This window comes from Ranitomeya variabilis, chromosome 7 (assembly GCF_051348905.1).
Source record: "Ranitomeya variabilis isolate aRanVar5 chromosome 7, aRanVar5.hap1, whole genome shotgun sequence".
Taxonomy (NCBI): Eukaryota; Metazoa; Chordata; class Amphibia; order Anura; family Dendrobatidae; genus Ranitomeya; species Ranitomeya variabilis.
This window is the reverse complement of record NC_135238.1, coordinates 206,232,890-206,256,715: the sequence shown is the minus strand read 5'-3', so window position 1 is coordinate 206,256,715 and position 23,826 is coordinate 206,232,890. Positions and strand designations below refer to the sequence as shown.

The window sequence follows — 23,826 nt, the reverse complement described above, 5'->3', positions numbered from 1 at the left end:
CGTTATACAGCTATGTTTATTGACCTTTCGCCAAAAATCATGTAGGTGCAAGTACTGCTCCTTTGTAAGAGAGCACACACATATATGAATGAATAAAAAATATACTTTATTTACAGGGTGGCACAAAACATTTCACAGTTCACTAGCAAAAATCTTCTTCCGGAGGTAGTTAATCCACGTTTCCTTTGTTCCAAGTTCCATTGAATTCCATTCAAAACTAGGGATCTGTAATAGAGAACTAACATGTAACTGCGGGAAGTCATCTATAGAAATTGTCTCAGAGAAAATTATATATATTCAGGCCCCCTGGAACTTTTCAACCTTTTCCCACATATCATGCTTCAAACATGATTTGAAGCATATGTGGGAAAAGGTTGAAAAGGGGCCTGAATACTTTCGCAAGGCACTATATATATATATATATATATATATATATATATATATATATATATATATATATATATATATATATATATATAACACACAGACTGACATAGGAGAAGATACTATTATACAGACATGAGGAACCCACCATGGTATAACATACTAAAACACAACTCGAATTGTAACCAACCTGAACTACATAGTACCCCAGGATCTCCAAATGTCTCTTCTTCATGGCATTTAAGCCTTTAATCTTGGAAGAGTTTCTGCAAAATGCCACTGGATTAAGAAAGTCAATGGCAACTCTATAAAGATGAAAGAAATAATATGTTAGAGTCCAACAAACAAAATCAAGAGGAATTGAATTCTACTCAAATTTTTCCAAAAAAACCATCCATTTGCCCAAACCGCTATTTTTCTGAACTGGAAAAAGCCATTAATTTGTAAAAAAAAAAAAAATTATACTGATTTTGCTGCTCATCTCTCTAGCTCCTCTGTTCCTCAATGGAGAAACCGCCCTTTACTCCTCCTCGATTAAGATAGGAGATGACAGTTGGTGCTTTTAAAATTCTATGGAGGCGGGAGAGGAGCTAGAGGGAGACACAGACATTCTGCTATATCAGTCTCCATAGAACTTTGTGAGCACTAACTGTCATCTCCTATCTCAGTAACGGGAAAATCTGTATTCACTGAAGACAGATTTTACTTGGAAGTTGAGAATTTTGAGAATGAACGATCAGTTCAGGAGGAGAAGCAGACTTCTATGATCAGACATATTACAAAGTTTCTTATTTGCATGTCTTCTATGGATTTATGTAAGAAAACTTAAAATGATGGCTATTTTTTAAGAGAATGAGGCTGCGTCATGATCTAGCACCACATGTCTACACACAGAATCACCGACCTCTGGGCTCCTTGAGGTAGAGACTTGTTATCACACATCTGACTGTCCTGGCCCCACTGGACTTCGGCCACATTGGCGGACAGCTTGTTCTCCTCTATGTAGGCAATAGGCTTTTTATTTTTACTCAGGATGCACTCGAAGTCTATAGAAAGCAAGCATCAAATGTTAGGAGAATCACAGTCCAACACCTTCCAAAAACCCTCCCTGGGTCCACTCAGCGAGATCCTAGCGTGTGCAGTGCTCAGGTCACATCAACAGCCAATTAGTGTCATCAACTTGAACAGAGCCGCTGAGCTCACTTATGGTCGACGTGATGGCAACAGCGGCAGAGGCTCAATGCTGGACCTGGGGAGGGTGAGCCAGGCCCACTTTGTTTGTTTTTAAAACAAACTACAATCAATTGGACACTTGTTTTCAAAAGCCGGAAAAACACTTTAAGGGTATGTGCACACATCCGGAAAGTATGCAGAAATTTCCTGAGAAAATCCTGAGGTTTTCCGCAGGAATTCTGCACGCGTTTTTATCGCGTATTTTGCGCGGATTTTTCGCTTTTTTTCCGTAGGTTCCCAATGTAATAATATAGTGGAAAATCCGCTTAAAATCCGCAAAATTAATGAACATGCTGCGTATTTTTCCGCATGCGTTTTTCACGGAAAAATACGCAACATGTGCACAAAAATTGTGGAAACCATTATAAATGATGGAATGCATATGTATGCGTTTTTTAAGCGTTTTGGTTGCGAAAAAACGTGCAAAAAAATCTGCGAATAATCTGGAACGTGTGCACACAGCTTAAAAGGGGTTTTAAAAGTTATCCCCTTTCTATAAAACAGGAGGCAAGTTACTGATCTCTTGGGGGTGTCTGACCGCACTCAGCCATTTCAAGCAGTCCGGTAAAGAATAAAAGGAGTGGGCGACCCCTGCTCAATTACGATTCTGTGCAGAATATTGATTGACTGTATAGACTTTTGTTTTAATTTTTTTTATGGCAACAACCGTATGAAGAACTAAACAAATAAAGGAACTGCGGGCTTTTAGGCAACGATCACCAGTGGGTCCTCCGCTAAGAAACGTGATATAATATGAAGTAGATGTGTGTGGAAGTCATCCTGTGATATCATATACTAAAATGCAACTCAAACTGTCCCCACCCTGAATTACATCCCCCCAGGATCTCCCATTGCCTCATATGTCAGTGTTTTGCTTGTGGCTGTGTTGCTTTTATTTGCACAAAAGTTATTAAACAGTCACAATATTTGATGAATTTTGACATATCTTTAAATTATAACATTTCGGTCCAGAGCAGAGCGGCGTTTGTGATTTCTTAGTGCAGCAAAATATATATTTTTTTACATTTCACAATCTTACCTACTGTGTAATAATATGGAGTAGTCACAAACATCTTGGCATAATTAACTCCCCCAAAGAGATCTCCGAGAAATAAGTGGATTTGATGGTATATGGATCTCTTGCTGTTACCTTCTGAGCAAAAAAAGAAAATAAACAAAAAACGACTTTTTAATATTCTAAGGATTATTCCTTATTGCATATCCATAAATCGCACAATATATTTTTGCAGTGGTGAATATTAAAGGGATTGTTCACTTTCAGAAAAGTGAACCCCAAACACTCTAAAATAACAAACAGAGCAGGTACATGTCCTCCCCGGTTTCAGTGCCGGTTCCCTCTCGCTGCTCCGGTCTCAGTTTGGGCTGCAGAGATGACGTTATGTCCGACAGCCCAAATCACCGCTGTAGTCAATCACTAAGGCTGGTTTCACACTTGCGTTTTGATCTGCAGCGTTTTTAAAAAAAACCGCATGTGGTGAAAAAACGCATGTAAACGCGGCAAAACGACGCGTTTTTTAGACGCATGCGTTTTTGCATGCAGAAAAAAAAACGCGGTATTTTGCGGCATTTACATGCGTTTTTTCCTGCGTTTGCGTTTTTTAAACGCATGCTGAGAAGTGTGTGACAGCTGCCAATCATCAAAATCAACTAGAAAACCCACTAAAAACAGAAATAGCTAGGGTTAGGATCCCTAGTAACCCTAGGGATCCTAACCCTAACCCTAGGGATCCTAACCCTAACCCTAGGGATCCTAACCCTAAGGGTTAGGATCGTAACCCTAACCCTAAGGGTTAGGGTTAGGATCCCTAGGGTTAGGGTTAGTTTTTAACGCAAGCAAACGCATGTGCTTAAAAACGCATGCGTAGACAGCAATGCATTTTTTTGCCGCGAATAAACGCATGCGTTTTTTGCGGCAAAAAAACGCCGCTAGACATTACTGCAGGTTGCATTTCTGCAAATGAACGCACGCGTCAAAAAACACATGCGTTGCCGAAAACGCGTCAAAACGCACGCTAAAAAACGCATGCGTTTTTTTAATGTTAAGTACAGAAAAAAAACCGCATGCGTTTTTTAGCGCTAAAACGCTGCAGATCAAAACGCAAGTGTGAAACCAGCCTAAGCTCAACGAGGTAGGCGGCAGAGCCTCTGTGCTCAGTGATTGGCTGCAGTGGTGCTGAGCACTGTCAACGCAACATCACTGTTAAAACACTGAGACCAGAGCCTCAGCTGGGAGCCGGCACTGGAATTTGAGCGCTGATTTTTTTTTTTTTATCATGTGTCACTCAATTTTTTATTTTTTTCTTAAGCATACAAAAACAAACTAACAACTAAATGAATAAATCGAGCCCCGCACCTCTATGCTTCATCTGTCGACAGTATTCTTCATGAAACCATGGGACTTGGTATTCCGGGCACTCGAGACAAACCGCCCGATTTAATTGCATCAGGCGCATTCGTATCTTGGCACTTTTGTCAGGCAGAAAAGCTAAAAAATAATATAATTAGTGAAGAAAGAGAAAATCTACAACACACAGAAATCAAAAGCGTTCCCAACATGTGATACTGAGCCTGCGCCGTACATAGCGGGTGCCAGCGGCGTTACACAGCCAGCACCCGCCTGTAACACTATGACTGGCGCTAGCCTCGATTGCCCACTGTACCCCACCCCCCAAGAGACCATGGGGTGGCCATGGGTTATTAGTGCAGTGGGGGTCTATTAAAGGCTATTATTGTCATCAGATTAGTACTCCTGTAAAGTTTTAGGCATCATAGGAGACTGAGATTTTTACTTTGTACTACTATCCAGTTTTAAAATACAAAAAAATCCCAAAATAAAAATTACATTACTATATATATATATATATATATATATATATATATATATATATATATATATATATATATATATATTTTATTTTTTTTTTTTCTTACATATGTGAACCCTTCTATATAAAAGGTTTTAAGTACCCCAAAATGGTGACAATCTTGTTTGACCTCCCAGAACCATGTATGACCTTGTCAACTGATCGTGCATCTTTATTTCAATGGAGTAAAGGATCAGGTTGGTTGATATCAAAGATCCTCATTTCCCAAACATTTGATAAAAAAAAACAAGGCCTAATACATTGGTTCCAATAATGGAACAATGGGAAAAACAAAACAAAAAACTTCCAGATCTCAGAAAAAGTCACAAACTTAAAAATGTTCATGCACAAAAATTTCTGATTTTCTTGTTGCCACTGAAATATAAAGAACCTAACCCCCACCATTGGTGAAAAAAAGAAAAAGGAACTAAAACAAACAAGACAACTATAAATGTTCTGACTTGAAGAGTCACACTGCTGGGTTATTGTTTAAAAAAAACCAAAACACAACAATGGCAGAATTGTGTCTTTTTCACCATTTCACTTCTCTTGGAATTTTGTGTGTGCATACGGTTAACCGAATTAATTACAATTTGTCTCGTGCAAAAATAAATTATTATTGAAAATTGAAAGTAGAATGATAAAAAATAACAAAAAAATAAATAATAATAAAAAAAAAAAAAAAAAAATTGCCCAGTTGGGTAAGGGTTAAATAAAAGCTTTATTAAATTTTATAGGGTATTAGGCTTTTTGTGCCAGGTCTCGCACCAGGATGGGTAACGCAGGTAAAGCTGCAAAGAAATATTCGATTTATATTAGCCGACCCTGATGACAGATGTTGGGGAAATGAGGATGGGGCATATTTGCAAAGTGATCCCTTACCCCATTAAAATAAAGATGCACGCTCAGAAGACACGAGCATACATGGTGCTGGGAGATCAGAGAAGACAAAGCCTCTCATATGTACGGCCAGCCTAAGTCCTAGGGGCAACATGAGCAATATAGAACCTCAATGGATAAAGGTGGAGCATTCGCTCACATGACACTTACTGTCCAGTTCGGAATCCAGTTTAGTTAGGAAACCAATATTGAAAATGGCTTTAATCAGATCTTCTGGGAAATACTGTGCAACAGCAAGAGTGAAGCCCACCAGAACCAAGAGATGAGGAGGGAAGGAGTCTGGAAGGTAAAATAACACAACCACTCTCTTATACATTTTTTTTTTTCATTCCTGATCTGATATAAGACGAAGCTGAAGTATTAAAGAGTTTTCATTTTTATTTCATAAATCAATAGCACTCATAAAAATAAGACTTATCAGACAAATCGGCTTTTTTTTTTCCTCTCCTCCTGGACTGATCTTTCACGCTCAGTTCATGAGTAAAATCTTCCATTACTGAGATAGGAGACAGCTGGTGCTCATAAAGTTCCATGGAGAAGTGTAACTGACGATTCAGAAGAACTTACAGCGGAAAGTCTGTGTCCGTCTCCACCTCCTCTCCATAGAATTTTATAAGCACCAACCTATCTCACAGTAATGGGAAAATCTGTCTATATAGAGAATGGAGATTGAAAGGAGGGGAAGTAGCACATTTCTCTGATAGAATGTATTACAAAATCGCCAGTCACTCTTTAAGAATAAGGTATGTTAGCAGGAGGAGGAATCAGCCCGACCCCTCTGGGCAAATTCCATTCATTTTTACGGATCTGTTCACATCTGCACCGGCGGCTCGGCTACTGGTTACGGAGTCTTTAATGGAAAAGATACTGCTGTCAGAAACCAATGGGAAATGACAGCCGCCGCTGGGATCAGATGACACAGAGGTGAACGGAGCCTTATGGAATGTGTCTGTTTCCTAGGGCTTAAAATGCGTAAATGCGGCGATGTCACTCAGCTACAATACCTTCATTTTCTTTGTGAAAAAGGAAGAAATAGATTAGAAAATGGTAGAATTCTTGTGCAGAACATGTTTTTTTTTGTTTGTTTTTTTTAAGGGGAACCGGTGTAGAGCAATGACTGCTGTACGTGGCGGCCTGTATTCTGATGATAGGTTGGACAGCGGCAGGGAAAAGAAATAATCTGCAGCTCAGGATCATAATATGGTATTATGTAGAAACTTTATTAACAATTATTTTAGACAAGGTCCCAATCCATAAAGATAAGGAAATTATAACATTATGGCTACATTTTTTAGATTAAAATGGGAAAATTCTTTTTTTTTCTCTTTTCTTCACTTGCCCGTGTGACCACAGTCTATAATATGGGAAATTCATCACTGAAATTCTGCTGTGATTATCTGCACAATAACCACGATGTTCTAAAAATAAAAATAAAAAGTTGTGGGGTTTAGGTTTTCTAATCTGCAGCTTGTTAATGATAATGTGGATTTTTTTTGCATATTTTCACTTTTTGCAACGCGGAGGCGAAAATCACAGGTAGAAAAATGTGTCTCTTTAATCTTCCAGGGCTGTGATTACTCCTGGGGTGAAGCGTGGCCAGATTTCCACTTATACTGAGAATACAATGAATACTTACTTAAATTAGCTAGAATATGCTGAATACACATTGTAAAGAATTCTTCTTCTCGCGGGGGATCGTAGCCCAGATTGACAAAGGCAAATAAAACTCTGTTCAAGTCTGTGGGATGAATCTTAAAAAAACAAACAAAAAAAAAAATACATGATTAATCTGACAAATAGTCTTTACTAACACAGTGTGTACATGACATAGTCCAGTAAATGGGAGGGATTTCTGCAATCACAGCATTGATGATCTTTCCTAAGGATACCCCATCAGTGCAAATCACAGCTCAGGGGAGCACCACTCCCATCAATCTGCTACTGCTGGGTCATCAGTGTTAGCTAATGATAAAGTGATCCCAGAAAAAAATGGTCTGTTTGCCATTAATGTGCTGGATCAGATTTTCATCCATTTCTAATCTGTAAGTCCGTTGTTTTTTTGCTTTTTCCTCCATTGTGGCATTTTATTTTCTTGTATTTTTTTTTCCACAGACCAATAGACTTGCATCAGAGAATTTGATCCATGATTCAGATCAAAAGTGACCATATCTCAGTTTGTTTTTTTGCAGGCACTGCAAAAAAGGAAAAACATACATGTAAACAGCCCCATAGACTATAATAGGTACATGATCTGTTAGAAACACTGAGAACATGTATGAAAAAAACCAGACGTCTGACTGAGACCTAATGGCGCAGTCAGACAACCATATAAATTGGACTGTGATCGGACCACAATGCAAAGACTGTCCAGCGGCTCTACCGACCTGAGCATGATGGCTGTACAGGAAAACATGAAGCGGTCACGCTCAGGTCGGGAGAGCCGCCGGCCAGTCCGTGCATTGTGGTCCGATCACAGTCCAATTTATTTGGTCATCTGACTGTGTCCTAAGAGTACAAGTATTGACTGGTAGAACAGTAACACCAAATCATTCATTTAAAGGAATTGTCTCATCTATAATGGCCAAAAGTGCTTGTAAAAACAATTTACTTCTTACTTTAAAATCCTCTCCGTTTGCAATAATGGAAGGAGTTTTAATTCTATAGTTTACTGCTCATTGTCTAGGTTACCAGCCACTCCTGCAGCTTGTCAGAAGTGTCCAGTTTCCCAGACAAGCAGCATGCACATCTGCCTCTGCAGGCCATCTGGACCTTAGGAGCACACCACTGTCCCCTGTCCGCTTACCCCATTGCAAGCAGGAAGTCGGGAGGCAGGGGAGATGGGTGCTACCAAAGATACATGATGAGAGAATCCCTTTAAGGATTTCCTAAAGGAATAACAGAGGAACAACAATGAAAAGATGCTCCAGAATAATTATTACATGGGGGGGTACTATAGTGTAACACACAGGACTGGTGCTCATTAAGCCGCCCATAGACAGTTGTCAGGTGCACGCATTGAATAGACCTTTGGCCACCAGATGTTTAGTTTGGGCCAGTGACTGGCCTTCCAATCTGAACCCACGGGGCTTCTACCTTTGTGACATTCTCCATGGTGACTTCTGCGATCTTGTCCAGAACCGGAGGACACAGAGTATTACAGTAACTAATAACCAACGCCAGAAACGGTGCGTTCCTCCAGGTGACCTGGTGCAGCAGGCGCTGGCAGGTGAGCAGGATGTCGTCTATCAGCATATTCTGCAGCCACTGCCCGTTCATCACGTACGTCAGCTCATTCAACAGATGATCAATGTCGTCCATATTCTTGACTCTCTCCAGTCCGTATCGGCTCACTTTATGGAGGAGTTTCTCATACATCCCGGATTTATTCTGCCTGGACAGCTGGGCGGGCTGTAACCACCGGATGACGCTGTTCGCGATGCTATTCAGGTCGCTGAGGTCACACTGGGGAATGACGTCGTCAATCTTTCTAAGGACGGCTTCATCCACTCTAGTAAGGGTCAGCAGCGACAGTGACCTGGTCATCATAACCACCATAGATGGGACATGAGACGTCTTCATAAAGCTACGGGAAGGGACATTTCAGGCATCAAAAAAAAGTCACCATCTCAGAATCAAATCATTTATAAATGTGACAAAGGGAACAAAAAGAAGCCACCAAAACCCTCAAAACACATTAATGTGGGCTTTATTTTTGTGGTTTCCCCAGGCAAAAGATAAAATAAGAGGTCCATAGAACAAAAATGTCACGTATTTATTAAAAAAAAACAAAAAAAAAAACACTTTGTGATGAGTGTCACTCCAAAATTACTAATTAAAATAAGCCTTATAAAATAGTCCTTATACAACCCATATGTTTGTAGTAATAAAGTCATTAAGCCGCCCATAGACAGCTGTCAGGTGCACGCATTGAATAGACCTTTGGCCACCAGATGTTTAGTTTGGGCCAGTGACTGGCCTTCCAATCTGAACCCATGGGGCTACTACCTTTGTGACATTCTCCATGGTGAAGCTTCTAATGTGGGCTTTATTTTTGTGGTTTCCCCAGGCAAAAGATAAAATAAGAGGTCCATAGAACAAAAATGTCACGTATTTATTAAAAAAAAACAAAAAAAAAACACTTTGTGATGAGTGTCACTCCAAAATTACTAATTAAAATAAGCCTTATAAAATAGTCCTTATACAACCCATATGTTTGTAGTAATAAACTATCATTGTTGAGCATATTTATGTTAAAATTAGGGTGTCCGTTGTTGGCCAAGATATTTTTTTGCCTCCTGTGTTGATTGACAGCGCTCGCTTGAGGAAAGCACACAATGTAGCAGCAGGAGCCAGCGCACGCGCTCACAGATCTCTCTCCTCTCTGCTGCGGCCATGCGATCTTCCTCCCTCTTCTCTCTTTAACGCTTCTTGCTTGCCACACTTCTGCATCTTTCCGTGGAGCGAGCAGCCACAGCAGAGGAGAGAGGTCAGTGAGCGCGGTAAGTGAGCGCGCACAGGCCTCTGCAGTTACACTGTGCGCATGCACGCTGGAGGACTCCCCAATGTCACCTTGACCATTAGCGGACATACCATTGGTGCAACCAGTGCAGCCGCACAGGGGCCCGAGAGGTCCAGGGGCCACTACCTTCCCCAAAGCAGGTGGCATTGTGCATTATAAGGAGCTCTCTGGCGGCAGATGGTCCATATATTGTTCTTGCACAGGGGCCTCTGCAGTCTGTGTCCGCTCCTGGCCCTCACGGTATACCAGTCATATGTTTGTATTCTTAATAGTGACCTTGTCTTACCCGCATGGTAAACCCAGCGCCATTCTAATAGGGCCGTCCACATGTCCCTTTAACCCGATTACTCGCCACACATGCATGGAAATTGCACTTACACAGTTAGACGTTTCTGTAGATCCGCAAACAGTTGATAGTTTTGGCAGGGCAGGCAAACCACGGCATCTGTGAGCTTACATAGATACAGGCGATGGTAATGATCCAGATTGTCCTGGATGGCGGAGCAGATCCTGAACAGAGAGAAAAACGAAAAGATCACACGTCATCAAGCAACATAACGAGACTCCATCCACCGCCGTGCCACGTCCTCATCCAGAAGGGACGCTCCCACACAGTGTGCCGTGTGTGGCAGAACAAATCTCACCCGGACCACAAGCCCCACTGATGTACATATGGGTTTTTGTAACTTTGATGGCAAAAACGACACAACACACTGCGCCAGTGTCATCAATAGGTTAGGAAACGGCCGACAGAGTCTCTAATAAGTGGTGGACGCTCCTTGCTCCACTGTAAAGATGCTTCAAGAATGTGCATGAACGTCGAGTGTGCACCATATAAAATGGCTCATAGGTTTGTAAAGGCCCCATATACCGTGAGGGTCGGCCAAGCGTTCATCTGGCCATCAGCTCGCTCTCGCTCTATTCCCCCTATGGACATGAATGCTCAGTAGGGTGCTCATGCATTGAGGAGTGGAGAAATCCACCATCGGACTCATCGGTCTGTACATCAAAGGGATCAGGAAAAAAACATTAAAAAAATAAAACCTCTCAGTACTTATTTGCTAGGAGGAGAATACTAAGAGTCTGAAATGGCTGATTACAGGGAACAACAGCTTGCATCCATCTGAACAGTAAATGGAAATATGGCAGTATTCAGACGTCCATATATTGTGATCCAGGTACGGACGAATTGGCCGAGGATCTCCTGGCCTCACACATGTAGTTGGGTCAGCAGACCCTCGCCGGGGTGCAGCCCGTACCCGGACCGTGATAATATGGACAATGTCAGATTGGACAGGAAGGATCCAGCTCCAAACCATTCACGGCTTAGAGAATCCACTTACTTCTGAATGAGGATTGGGTTCTTGCACTCGGCCTCCGCCATGGTCTCCAGGACGTACACCAGACTGATGTGATGGATCTTATCTGCCAGTATGACAAGGTCGTCTTCAAGCCTGGAGGGAACAGAGGGGCTTAAACCTTTACAAATCCAACATTTGGCACTTGTTTCCAGTACTGAATTCCTAGATTAGACTACAAAATCAGGAGCTTCCTCTAATTAGGGAATACGAGTTCTATTTGAGTATTATCATTGCATTACGGGATTTTTTCTGTTGGTTCAGGGCTGATACGCAGTATCCCTTTAAGGGGCCGATACATCACATCCCTTTAAGGGGCCCACTCACCTATTTCTTATCTCTTGAGAAGCCATCGGAAATAAGGCACAAAATATTTTTCCGAAATGATCCGCATTATTCCATAGGTTTGATATTTCGAGCAGAGACAATTTTGCCATCACCTGAAACTCGTACTGCTTGAAAGCCATTTGCCGGTAGAGGCCGCTGACGATGCACATGGTGTCCGTGCTCATTTTATTCTTGTCCCTCACAAAAATCTGATTGCATTTATCCAAGAGGGGCTGGTAGTCATACTTCATAAGGCACAGAAACTGGACGACCCGGCGCACGCTGTGCACATCTATGTAGTTATCCCCCTCCATTAAGGATTCTGCCTTGCTGATCAGTCGGTGCTGCAACCGCTTAGAGGTGACCGGGAATGTCTTCATCATAAGGCTGGACAGGTATCTGGAAAAGGATTAAAAAGGATCATGAATGTGACCTCTAGCACATATGAAGTGTGTGATATAGAGAGTGGCTTGCAAAATGAGTTAACTGGGAGTCCATCAGTGAGCTTATCCTGACACCCTACACAGAAAGCGGCCAATCAGAGGTGTGGGCCGGGTTATACAGAGCTCAGTATTTAGAGCACTGCAAGATCGGCAGCAGAGAAAACAGGAACTTTATCAAAACTACAGCAAGCAGCCCAGTAAGTGACACATCGCTGGAATCAGAGTATCTGCCCCTCCATCATACTACACTCAGATGGGTCAAAATCAGACATAACCCAAATTTTTTCCCGCAGAGTCCAATAAAAAGATTAAATAAATTTTGGACATGTGCAAAGCCCTATTGAATATCATAGTTACGAGCGCTACCCGTGAAAACTACACATAGCACTCATCTGAGAAAATACGTCTTATGCACGAACCCAAATAGCAAGTTAATCAAATTAATCTTCCTGCTCTAAGTATCAGCAGAGAAGTAACGCGGGATCGGCATTGGCTTCAGCAGGGAAGTTATACTTATTTTGTTATTTTACAGCATTTCCAGATTTGGCTTTTTTAAAAAAAAAAAAACAAAAAAAAAAACAGTTAAGCACGTTAATTTTTTTCCCTTTTCAGCATTCTAGAATTTATTTTTCATTGTTTTCATTTGCGTGTCACCACAGGTCAATATGGTCTTATTTTTGTAGACAAGTACTATTTTGCCTTGTGCATTTATTAGTAATATTTTTAACATCATCGGTTGCTTCAGACAGTAAATGGAAGTATTACACTTCAAAAATTATGTGCTTTTTTTTTTTTATTATTATTATTTAGTGTGTGGGGTGATGACATTGAAGGTTAGTTGCACCAGTCTCTGCCTATAGAAATCCATGGGTGAAAAAGAAATTAAAACAAATATACATATGGAAGATTTAGTAAAAAATAACATCAAGGCTGGAATCTGGGGGTGTGTCCTATTAGAACACCAGAGGCAGAGCTGACGGAGCCAAGATGGCTGCTCCCATGAGCTGTATTTACCACGACTTTGGCGGAACTAAAATGACTGTTTAACAGTCCTATTGCTTCCAAAGGTAATTTATTGTATATTTAGTTATATGTGCTATCTCTCTGCTGTAAAATAACTTGATATGTTTGATGCGGATGCGTCCACTTTAAGGGGTCAATGGGGACCACTCCTCCTTAGCTTCTTAAAGGAAACCTGTCAGGTCACTCAGGACTCGCAAACTGCTGACATGATGATTTACTTGCCATAATCCAGCAATAAAATCATGCCCTTCCTGTAGCATAAAGTTATGCATATCCTCCACATTTCTATTGCCCTCATTCACTATCCGGATAGTTCTATGAAAACAACACCTCTGGTCAGAGATAACTCACATCCCGAGGAGGAGTTTTCCCCTTTGGAGTCCACCCATCACCAAACATATCAGGTTATACTACAATAGGGAAGTAGTAGATATAAGTAAATAGGAATAAATTACCTTTGGAAACATAAGGACTGTGAAGACAATTATTTCAGCTCTGAGAGAGCCACTGTGACCTGACAGGATCCCTTTAAATCACTTCCAGTAGTCTTAGATACTGGTGACCGCTTACCTAATATTTTGTATGTTCTCCAGGCCCGTGTTCAGGGCATTGGCTACCTTTCCCATTAACGGACTGCTGCCCAGATCTAGTTTTTCCAAACAAACTGAGAATTTCGACAACGTCTCCGGTTCAAACCTGAAACAGGTAAAAACATACAATCAATCATATAAATACAAAATAGGGATTTTTGTGTGTACTCACCGTAAAATCCTTTTCTCCGAGCCACTCATTGGGGGACACAGGACCATGGGTTATGCTGCTGTCACTAGGAGGCTGACACTAAGCTGAGACAAAAAAAGGTTAGCTCCTCCCCTGCAGTATACACCCTCATGCTGGCTTCCAGAGACCCAGTTCAGTGCAAAAGCAGTAGGATAATAACAACAATATAACAAATAACATGTCAAACAAACAGTCAAAGACCAAAAAGAAAAAGGCAACGAGCCGTAAGGCTACCAGGGTGGGTGCTGTGTCCCCCAATGAGTGGCTCGGAGAAAAGGATTTTACGGTGAGTACACACAAAAATCCCTATTTCTCCTTCGCCTCATTGGGGGACACAGGACCATGGGACGTCCCAAAGCAGTCCCTGGGAGGGAAACAATACAACCAAATAACTCCGTGTACCATCTGACTACAGGTGCGCAACGGCCGCTTGCAGGATACGCCTGCCAAGGGCCGCGTCCGCAGAGGAGTGAATGTGGACATTGTAATGCTTTGTGAAGGTATGCAGGCTAGACCACGTTGCGGCCTTGCAAACCTGCTCCGCTGTTGCCTGGTGCCGGATGGCCCAGGAAGCACCCATCGACCGAGTGGAATGAGCTCTAATCCCCGCCGGGATAGGACTGCCTCTGACCCGATAGGATTCCTGGATAGCAGATCGGATCCATCTGGCTATCGTGGATTTAGACGCAGCCAAACCCTTTCTGTGACCCTCTGGGAGCACGAAAAGGGCGTCCGATTTCCTGAAATGAGCCGTTCTGGAAATGTACCTCCTGAGGGCCCGTACCACGTCCAAAGTATGGAGAGCCTTCTCGACCCTATGCTTGGGCTGCGGACAAAAAGAAGGAAGGATGATCTCCTCGTTAAGATGAAAAGATGAGACCACCTTCGGAAGAAACGCCGGGGAAGGGCGTAGGACCACTTTGTCCTGATGAAAGGCCAGAAACGGTGCCCGGCAGGACAAAGCGGCGAGCTCTGAAACCCTTCTGATGGACGTCACCGCTACCAGGAAGGCAACCTTCCATGAGAGGACAGAGAGCGGAACGTCTTGAAGGGGTTCGAACGGAGGCTCTTGAAGAACCCCCAGGACCAAGTTGAGATCCCAGGTTTCTAACGGCATCCTGTAAGGAGGAACCACATGGGAGACTCCCTGAATGAAGGTCTTGACTTGAAGGTTGGCGGCGATCCTGCGCTGGAAGAGCACGGATAACGCAGAGATCTGGCCTTTGAGGGAACTCAGAGCCAGTCCGGAGTCCAGACCGGACTGAAGGAAACTTAAGATGCAAGGAATAGAGAAAACGAGCGGAGGGAGCCCTCGGAGCCTGCACCATGAAAAGAAAGATTTCCAGACGCGGTGGTAAATGGAGGCGGAAGACGCCTTTCGAGCACTTAACATGGTGGAAATGACCTGCTGGGAGAAACCGGCACGAGTTAGAATCCAGGTTTCAACAGCCACGCCGTTAAACGTAGGGCCCCTGAGCTCTGGTGGCAGATCGGACCTTGGCGAAGTAGGTCTGGGCGGTCTGGTAACCGCCAGGGGACGTCGGCTACGAGCTGAACGAGTTCCGCGTACCAAGCGCGGCGTGGCCAATCTGGGGCGACTAGAATGACCGGAACCCCCTCCGTCTTGATCTTTCGGATCACCTTTGGCAGTAAGTAAAGAGGAGGAAACACATATGGGAGTTGAAACTGATGCCACGGGAAAATCAGCGCGTCCACTCCGATAGCCTGGGGATCCCGAGAACGAGCAATGAAGTTGTGAACCTTGGCGTTCAATCTGGACGCCATCAGATCCACGTCCGGGGTCCCCCAGCGAAGACAGATCTGTCGAAAAACCTCTGTGTGGAGTTCCCACTCCCCCGAGGCAAGGCCCTGGCGGCTCAGGAAGTCCGCCGCCCAGTTCTCGACTCCCGGAATGTGCACCGCAGAGATGATGGAATGGTTAGTTTCGGCCCAACGAAGGATGTGGGAGACTTCCCGCATCGCCGCCCTGCTGCGGGTACCCCCCTGGTGGTTGATGTAAGCCACCGCCGTGACGTTGTCCGATTGGACCCGTATTGGGTGACCCGCGAGCAGGGTGTGAAAGCGACTCAGGGCAAGTCTGATAGCCCGAATCTCCAGGATGTTGATGGGGAGTCTGGATTCCTGAATTGTCCAACGGCCCTGGGCAGAGTGGTGAAGAAACACCGCTCCCCAGCCGAGAAGACTGGCGTCGGTAGTTACCACTAACCAGCGGATAGGGAGGAAGGACTTCCCCTGGAGAAGAGATTGACCCAGGGTCCACCATACGAGGGATTGTCTGACCCGCGGGGACAGGGGACAAGGGCGATCGAGGGATGGGAGGCTCCTGTCCCAGTTGCCCAGCAAAGCCTGTTGCAAGGGGCGGAGATGGAGTTGAGCGAAAGGGACCGCTTCGATTGCTGCAACCATCTTTCCCAGAATCTGCATGGCGAACCGAATGGTTCGCGGGCGAGGATGGCAGAGCGTATGGGCTCCCTGCTGAAGCGCTTGGGCCTTGGACCGAGGAAGCAAGACCAGACCCCTTGAAGTGTCCAGGATCATTCCCAGAAAGGAGATCCGACGGGCAGGAACGGGAGAGGACTTGTCCAAGTTGATCAACCAGCCCAGACGCGAAAGAGAATCCAGGGTAATGTGGACACTTGACTCGCAGGCCTGAAACGACGGGCCCTTTATGAGGAGATCGTCTAAGTAAGGTAACACGACGACTCCTCGAGAATGAAGGATGGCCATGACAGCCGCCATGACCTTTGTGAATACCCTGGGCGCTGTGGCAAGACCGAAGGGTAAGGCCGTGAACTGGAAGTGGTCCTCTCGAACGGCAAAGCGGAGGAACCTCTGATGAGGCGGGAATATCGGAACGTGAAGATAGGCATCCTTGATGTCTATCGATGCCAGGAATTCCCCCCGTTCCATCGACGAGATGACCGATCTGAGCGATTCCATCCTGAAGTGCCGTACTCTTACGCACTTGTTCAGGAGCTTCAGATCCAAAATGGGGCGCACTTTTCCGTCCTTCTTTGGCACGACGAAGAGGTTTGAGTAGAAACCTTTGAACCTCTCGTGCTCCGGGACCGGAACAATGACCCCGCTTTGGCGGAGGGAGTGAATGGTGCAAAGGAGGGAGCGAGACTGAGCTCCCGAGCTGGGGAGACGGGAGGGGAAAAACCGAGTTGGAGGAGGCGAGGAGAACTCTATTTTGTAGCCAGACGATACCAGATCCCTGACCCATTCGTCGTGAATGACGGAGAGCCAGGCTTGCTGAAAAAGGAGAAGACGTCCTCCTACTCTGGTGGTATCGACTGGCGCCGTTCCCGAATCATTGAGACGGGAATCTGGGGGGTCTCGAACCTCTGGTTCTGGACTGCCTCGGCTTCCCTCGCCAGGAAGGATTCGGCCTGAAGGATGGACGAGCGTCTCTGTCTGTGCGGGCGGATCGGTCTGATCTGGGAAGACCGGTAGGAGTGGACCAGGCTGGGCTGGTACGAAAGGGCCGAAAACGAATGTAAGGCTGGCGCTGGAAGGCCACCTTGGGCCTCTGTTGGGGAAGGAACTTGCTCTTTCCCCCTGTAGCGTCGGAAATCAGCTGATCAAGCCTTTCGCCGAAAAGGCGCCCACTTTGAAAAAGGGAGAGAGATCAGTGATATTTTAGAGGAGGAATCTGCGCGCCACTCTCTGAGCCAAAGAGCCCTTCTGATAGAGATGGCGTTAGAAGCCGCCGATGCTGCGCAATTCGCTGCATCAAGGGAGGCGTACATCACGTAATCGCTAGCCATGGCTATCTGTTTAGCCAGGTCCGCCATCTCAGACGGGAGGTCCTGTTCATGAATGGATTTCGCTAGAGCATCCGCCCAGGAAACCATTGCCTTGGTCACCCAAGCCGCGGCGAAGGAGGGGGACAGGGAAGAGCCTGAGGCTTCATACACCGAGCGAGCTAGAGAATCTAGCTGGCGTTCAGAGGGACTCTTAATTGAGGCTCCATCTGGGACTGAAAGAAGTGTTTTGGAAGCCAAGCGTGATACCGGGGGATCTACTATGGGGGGATCCGTCCAGTCTTTCACGAGATCTGCTGAGAAGGGATACTTTGAAACCAGATCCTTCTTACCCGAGAAACGCTTATCTGGACGCTCCCTGTGACGTCTGACTATATCCAGAAAAGCTGGGTGAGAGGCAAAAGTTTTGTGGGAACGCTTGGTTCTGGTAAAAGAGACTGCGTGTTCCGGAGCGGAATTAGAGTCATCATCCACCTTAAGCGCGTGATTGACTGCGACAATGAGGGAGTCAACCGTAGCTCTGAACTCCGGAGCCTCCGGGTCCCATGATACCTCGGACCCATGTTCAGAGTCGTGAACGCTGCGAGCCCCCAAAGAGGGTGAGCGAGAGGTGGAGCCGCCAGAGTCTGAGTGGCGAGGTGAACGTTCAGGAGAGGTAGTACGGGTCCCTTTTCTGGATGACCGTGCCTCTTTAAATGGAGAGCGGCCCCTGCCTGCCGACGATTCCCCTGCTGAGGAGGGGTCTCTTAACACCTGTAACGGATTGCCTCGTTCCCCGGGAGGATTTTGAATGGATTTGATGGCGTTGGCTAAAAAATCCACGGACTGCGAAAGAGAAACGGCCCACGGGGGGGGACTAGGTACGCCGGAATCGGTGGCGGTGGAGGGCTCCTGGGCACATGGAGCATCGCAGGCAGAGCAGAGGGGAGAGCTTTGAGGCCTAGGGAGTGGGGCCTGGCAGGTGGTACACGCAGAAAAAAAGGTCGTATGCACCTTAGAGGATTTTTTGGACCTTGACTGGGACATGGTGTACACTGATGCCAGATAGGGTCTAGCCTAAGGAAGCGAGGGCGACGCTGCAGGAGAGAGCTGACGGTCTCCTTACCCTGGTCCTGTGTCCCACAGAGAAAGAAGAGAGAGAGAGAGGCGGCAGGAGGATTAGGCGACCGCTGGCGTGCACAGCGCTGCACGTGGAGGACGCTGCGGTTGGAAGACCAGGAGCTGCCGGCGTGCAGAGAATCCAAGATGGCCGCCGAGACCTGGGGAAGAGATCTCGCACACAGCGAGAAGCGCCAGGACCGGGGGCGGAGCCGTGCGATGACGCGAAAAAGGGGGTGGAGCCTATCGGGAAGCGCCAGATCCCCGGCCGGCAAGGCCGAAGCCGGGGACTAAATTTGCGGCTTCGGCCCGGAGCGCGGCCGCCGATGCCGGGAACACAAAAGGGGACCCAGGGAAAAAGTGCCACTAGACAGGGGGAGCCCTCCGAACCGCAGAGCCGGCGCCACCCCCCCCCCATTCCACAAGACACTTACCCTGAAGGAGCAGCGCACCAGGGGCTGAGGTAGGAGTGTCTGGGGTGAAGAAAAAAACAGGGACGGTGCAGGTGTTGGGAAGCCTCCATCCACCAGCCCCAGAAAGGGGGGTGGAGAGGAACCGTCCACCACCTGAATCAGCTGCATGCAGTGGTGATGCAGGGAGTGCTGCACGGACGCCACGGGTACTAGTGCCTCTGTACAGCCGAGGGTGAAACCTGGTGGACAGGGCAGTCCGGCAATAAAAAGGCCTGGCTGCAGAAGAGGGTACTGGAGGTAAAACACCAGTGCTCGTCTGGACAAAAGTGGGGAGATCGGTGCCCTATTGGGGGAAAAAAAAAAAAAAAAAAACGTCGCCCCAAAAATGTCAGCTCAGGCAGTGGCTCCCCCGTCGCAGGAGAGGATACGGTGAGGTGAAACTCCCGTGCTCGCCTGTTGTTGGTTCGGGGGAGATCGGACCATGAAAGAATCCGTCGCCCCCTTCGTCCGGGTAGAATTAAAAAACAGTGTGCCTCCTACGGACACTAAGCTTGAGCTGGGTCTCTGGAAGCCAGCATGAGGGTGTATACTGCAGGGGAGGAGCTAACCTTTTTTTGTCTCAGCTTAGTGTCGGCCTCCTAGTGACAGCAGCATAACCCATGGTCCTGTGTCCCCCAATGAGGCGAAGGAGAAATAACAAACAATGCGCCATACAGTTATATAGGATAAAATCCAAAAGATTTCTTTATAAAAAAGTAATTTATTGATCTAACTTTTTAGGTTTCGTTTTTCCAGTCCGCAGTTGCAAAAGTGCAGGACTCCATTGTCTTGGCTGTGCGTCTTGTCTCATGTTTACGATGCTACAATGAAATGCTATGACGTGTATATTAGTGGGAGAAGAGGGATACAATGTGGAAAACCTTTGGGCAACACACAGCATGACGAACCTCAAGAGCCAAAGAGCTAATGCTGGGCAACTAAATGGCAAAATGGCTACTGGGATTGGTAATCAAACATTCCACCAGCCTTACTTTTCCAGTCTTCTCCAGCCTTCCATCAGCAGCTGCTGCACCAAAGAGTCGCGCGCTTCCACATTAAACCTTGAAATACAGAATACAAGAATGGTAAACGAGATGTGACATAAGGACCGAGCAATGGAGCAAGTGGCTCGTACCTTATAACGGCATACAGCGTATTCACCAGGGTGGTGTCGCTCATAAAGTCAATTTTATTTTCTGCCAGGATCCGAAGAGCAATAAATTCCGGGTGATTTCGGACGGTTTCATGATTTGCGTTTGCACTCCCCTTCTGAAGCTCCCATAATGTATTGATGGCGCAACCCACATGCTGTACCGTAAGCTTAGACTTATGGATACCAACGAGTTGAAAAATCTGGAATTGGTTTGTGCTAGTCATCAATTGATCCAGGAGCGGATCCGAACTGATACTACGCATCTGAAAGAAGCGCAGAGAAAGAGGCAAAGCCCTCCTCCAGCAGAACATGTCTGGACTGTACGAAAGGCTTAGGACCTTAGAGAAATAAAAATATTCTATGTCTTTTCTTCCAACATCTTCTTAGAAAGTGGATATTCCTGTCTCCGGAGAAGATCTTGTTACTTCAAGATATGATAAGACACTTTGATTAAAGCCATCTGTAAAGGAAGAGATAAAAAAAGGAATAATAATAATAGTGAACCCACAACTTATATGTAAGGCTGTGTTCTTTCCACATACAGATTATACAATCAGCATTTTCACATACTTATTATATGGTATTGGTATACAGGGGGTGCAGAAGTCGGTGTACAGTTTAAATAATAGTTGAATGTTATCAATTGTGCATAATTTTCTTGAACAAACCTCATTTTTGATAACTTCCCAAATAAAAATCAAGTCAATCTGGGTAAGGTCTGGTGACCCTTCTGGCCATGCAACCGGCAGGACAGCATCTACCTATCCACATAGTATAAAAATAATAATAATATAAATAGACATTTATGCCTACATATGCACCCCTGTATATTAGAATATGAAGCTTAAAGTTATTTGTCCAGAGGTTTTTTTAGCATCTGGTGATAAAAACAAATCTATTGAGGCATAAGGACATCAAAGAAGATCGCACCCTACCCTCTCTTTGAATGATCGGGTGGAGAAGGTGTCAGACCCATTTCATCCATGTAATTACATGGTGAGTTTAAAGGGTGATTTCTAGTTTAGTAAATCGTCCCCTCTTCTAAGGATAAGGGTTGACTTACTGGTTGCTGGAGTCCCAACTTCTCATACCCCCAAAAAATCTCCAAAAAAGAACACTGGAGCTTATAAACCAAACATAGCACTCAGCTATTTCCAGCAGTCCCATACACAATGAATGGTGCGGAGGTTGAGCATGTGCACCTACCGCTGATTTCGAGATTGGACTATGCCAAGCCTCGTTCCCTTTTTCAAGAGCCCCATCCTCAGGATTAGCATGCTATGGGAAGGAATAATGCAAAATCTTTGGAATGTTTAAGGCCTTAAACTTACACTTCTGCCCAGTAAGAAGGACAGTGATCTTTAGTATTATAATCAGCCCGCCTTATACACTGGTGGTATATAACTAGGATATGTCTCCTATGCCGATTGCCTGGAGGTGAAATCACTGGGACCCCTACAGAATGCTAGGAAAGCACCGAGCCATTTTATTTATAGTATTCCTTGCTGGCTTTCTTCAGGTTACCATTAAAAGGAACATGTCGCTTGATTTATGCTGCCCAAACAATAGGCAGCATTAATCAGAGCCTGGCTGCCTGATTACAGAAAGTGATATTTTTTTCAGAGATAATCTACTTTAAAGATTCGGCCGTGGAGCATAGCAATAGAGAAACCTAGTCCAGAAAGTCCAAGTGCCACAGCAGGTGATTGACGGGTCCCACGATTGCGAATCACCTGATGCAGTGCTGCAAAATACCAAGAAGAGTCAGACTAGTCTCCCATCCAACTATGGTCCTCAGCTGAAGACCATGGCTCGGTCTGCCTATGGTGAAAGACCTGAAGAGAGAAAATACAAGAGGCGCTCCCTGTGTAACACTGTGGGCAACAGGTCAGGGCTAGTGATGAGCGAATATATTCGTTACTCGACATTTCCCGAGCATGCTCGGGGGTCCTCCGAGTATTTTTTAGTGCTCGGAGATTTAGTTTTCCTCACCTCAGCTGAATGATTTACATCTGTTAGCCAGCATAAGTACATGTGGCGGTTGCCTGGTTGCTAGGGAATCCCCACATGTAATCAAGCTGGTTAAGAGATGTAAATCATTCAGCTGCGGCAAGAAAAACTAAATCTCCGAGCACTAAAAAATACTCAGAGGACCCCGAGCGTGATCGGGAAATGTCGAGTAATGAGTGTATTCACTCATCACTAGTCAGGGCAAGTCAGAGGGTTGGACGCTTATCTGAACAGGTTGTGTGCGGCACAACTATGTAAAGAGTTAGATATTATCCAATATCCGCCATATGCAGACCAAATGGAAAGAAGACACAACAAGGAAAGGAAAGATCAGTGAGGTGGATCCCGGAACAGAGGATAAATAAAAATGTTTGCGTAGAACCTGCTCCTCCCTTAAGCATACCTGAGGATTAACCTTAGTAAGCAGCAGCGCCCAGGATCCACTGCACTCCTCTCTCCTTTAATGGTGAAAGATCTATAACATGAAGCTGTCTTCCACAACCTCACCTTTATATAGAGTTCGGCTGTTCTTCGCCCAGTATTAAGCCTCCTACACAGCTGTTTCTGTTTCAGTCAACGACTGTATTTTAACCTTCCTATGTAAATGATGATCATTCCCCCCCGTTTTGTATAATGGTTTATACACCCGACTATAATCCTACATCATCCATGACTTTGTGCGAGTGGACACAGAAGAATACGTTCTTTGATGCGATTTCGAAGGATGCCGAATCCTGATTTGATTTCCTTCTTTTTCATTCTCTTTGCATTTTGTTTATTTATAATAATAAAGTATCAACACTTCTATTTATTAAAGCATTCTAACTTTGCAGTATTTCTTTCACATACGTCTAAAACTCCTAAAAATCACAAATAAATTCTCCCAGCGATTCCTACTGGCCACCGACAGCGAGCGGTCTGACGAATCAGCAAAAGGCAAAACGCTGGAATGTTAGCCCGCGGCGCCTACGTCTAATAACGCCATTTTTTAAATCCTTATGACATTTAATTGTATTGAACGCTCAGCTCATTCATCACCAGAATCGTAAATACAAATATCCTTTTCAGCAAATTGAATAAAATTAGATAAACATGCTTACACTTGATGAGGACGTGATTTGTTTTATTCTTGGACCTTGAGGACAACTGAAACTCCTGCAGGAGCCGCAAAGACATGTGAGTCGCACACTTCCTGTCGCACAGGTGACGTCATCCTGAAAGCCCTGCATACTTCCACAGGTCACCGCACATGAAAAACGGACAGACAAGATGTAACAAGATCTCGCGAGAATTGCAGGCCAGTCACTAGCAGTCGAAAGCGAATCATCTCGTTCGTCACCCAACCTGGTCATGTGACCCATATCGGAGCGGCCATCTTCCCTAGCAGACTGCTGCAGTTGAGGAACGATTCGATCGGCGTTCGTTGTCTCCTGTCTGTGTGTTCTCCGCGCTCAGTGCTCAGGACTCGGGAGG

The 23,826-nt window shown here is 45.2% G+C and overlaps 1 protein-coding gene across 2 annotated transcripts; it reads right to left on the bottom strand.

The window, feature by feature from the left end:
- On the bottom strand, positions 1–23,720 carry LOC143784472 (FAST kinase domain-containing protein 1, mitochondrial-like). Of its 2 annotated transcripts, XM_077272757.1 has the most exons (15): positions 23,454–23,720; positions 20,326–20,803; positions 20,183–20,251; positions 13,643–13,768; positions 11,607–12,005; positions 11,265–11,375; positions 10,300–10,431; positions 8,496–8,985; positions 7,039–7,153; positions 5,553–5,681; positions 3,992–4,123; positions 2,657–2,770; positions 1,289–1,430; positions 575–689; positions 1–225 (listed from the first exon to the last, which is right to left on the bottom strand). In XM_077272757.1, the coding sequence occupies exons 2-15, from the start codon at positions 20,652–20,654 to the stop codon at positions 133–135; spliced, it is 2,496 nt and encodes an 831-aa protein (XP_077128872.1). In that variant the 5' UTR covers positions 20,655–20,803; positions 23,454–23,720; the 3' UTR covers positions 1–132. The 2 variants fall into 2 exon arrangements, with proteins under 2 accessions (XP_077128872.1, XP_077128873.1); XM_077272758.1 differs by lacking the exon at positions 23,454–23,720 and having other exon boundaries at positions 125–225; positions 2,657–2,767; positions 20,326–20,797.
- Positions 23,721–23,826: the final 106 nt, after the last annotated feature.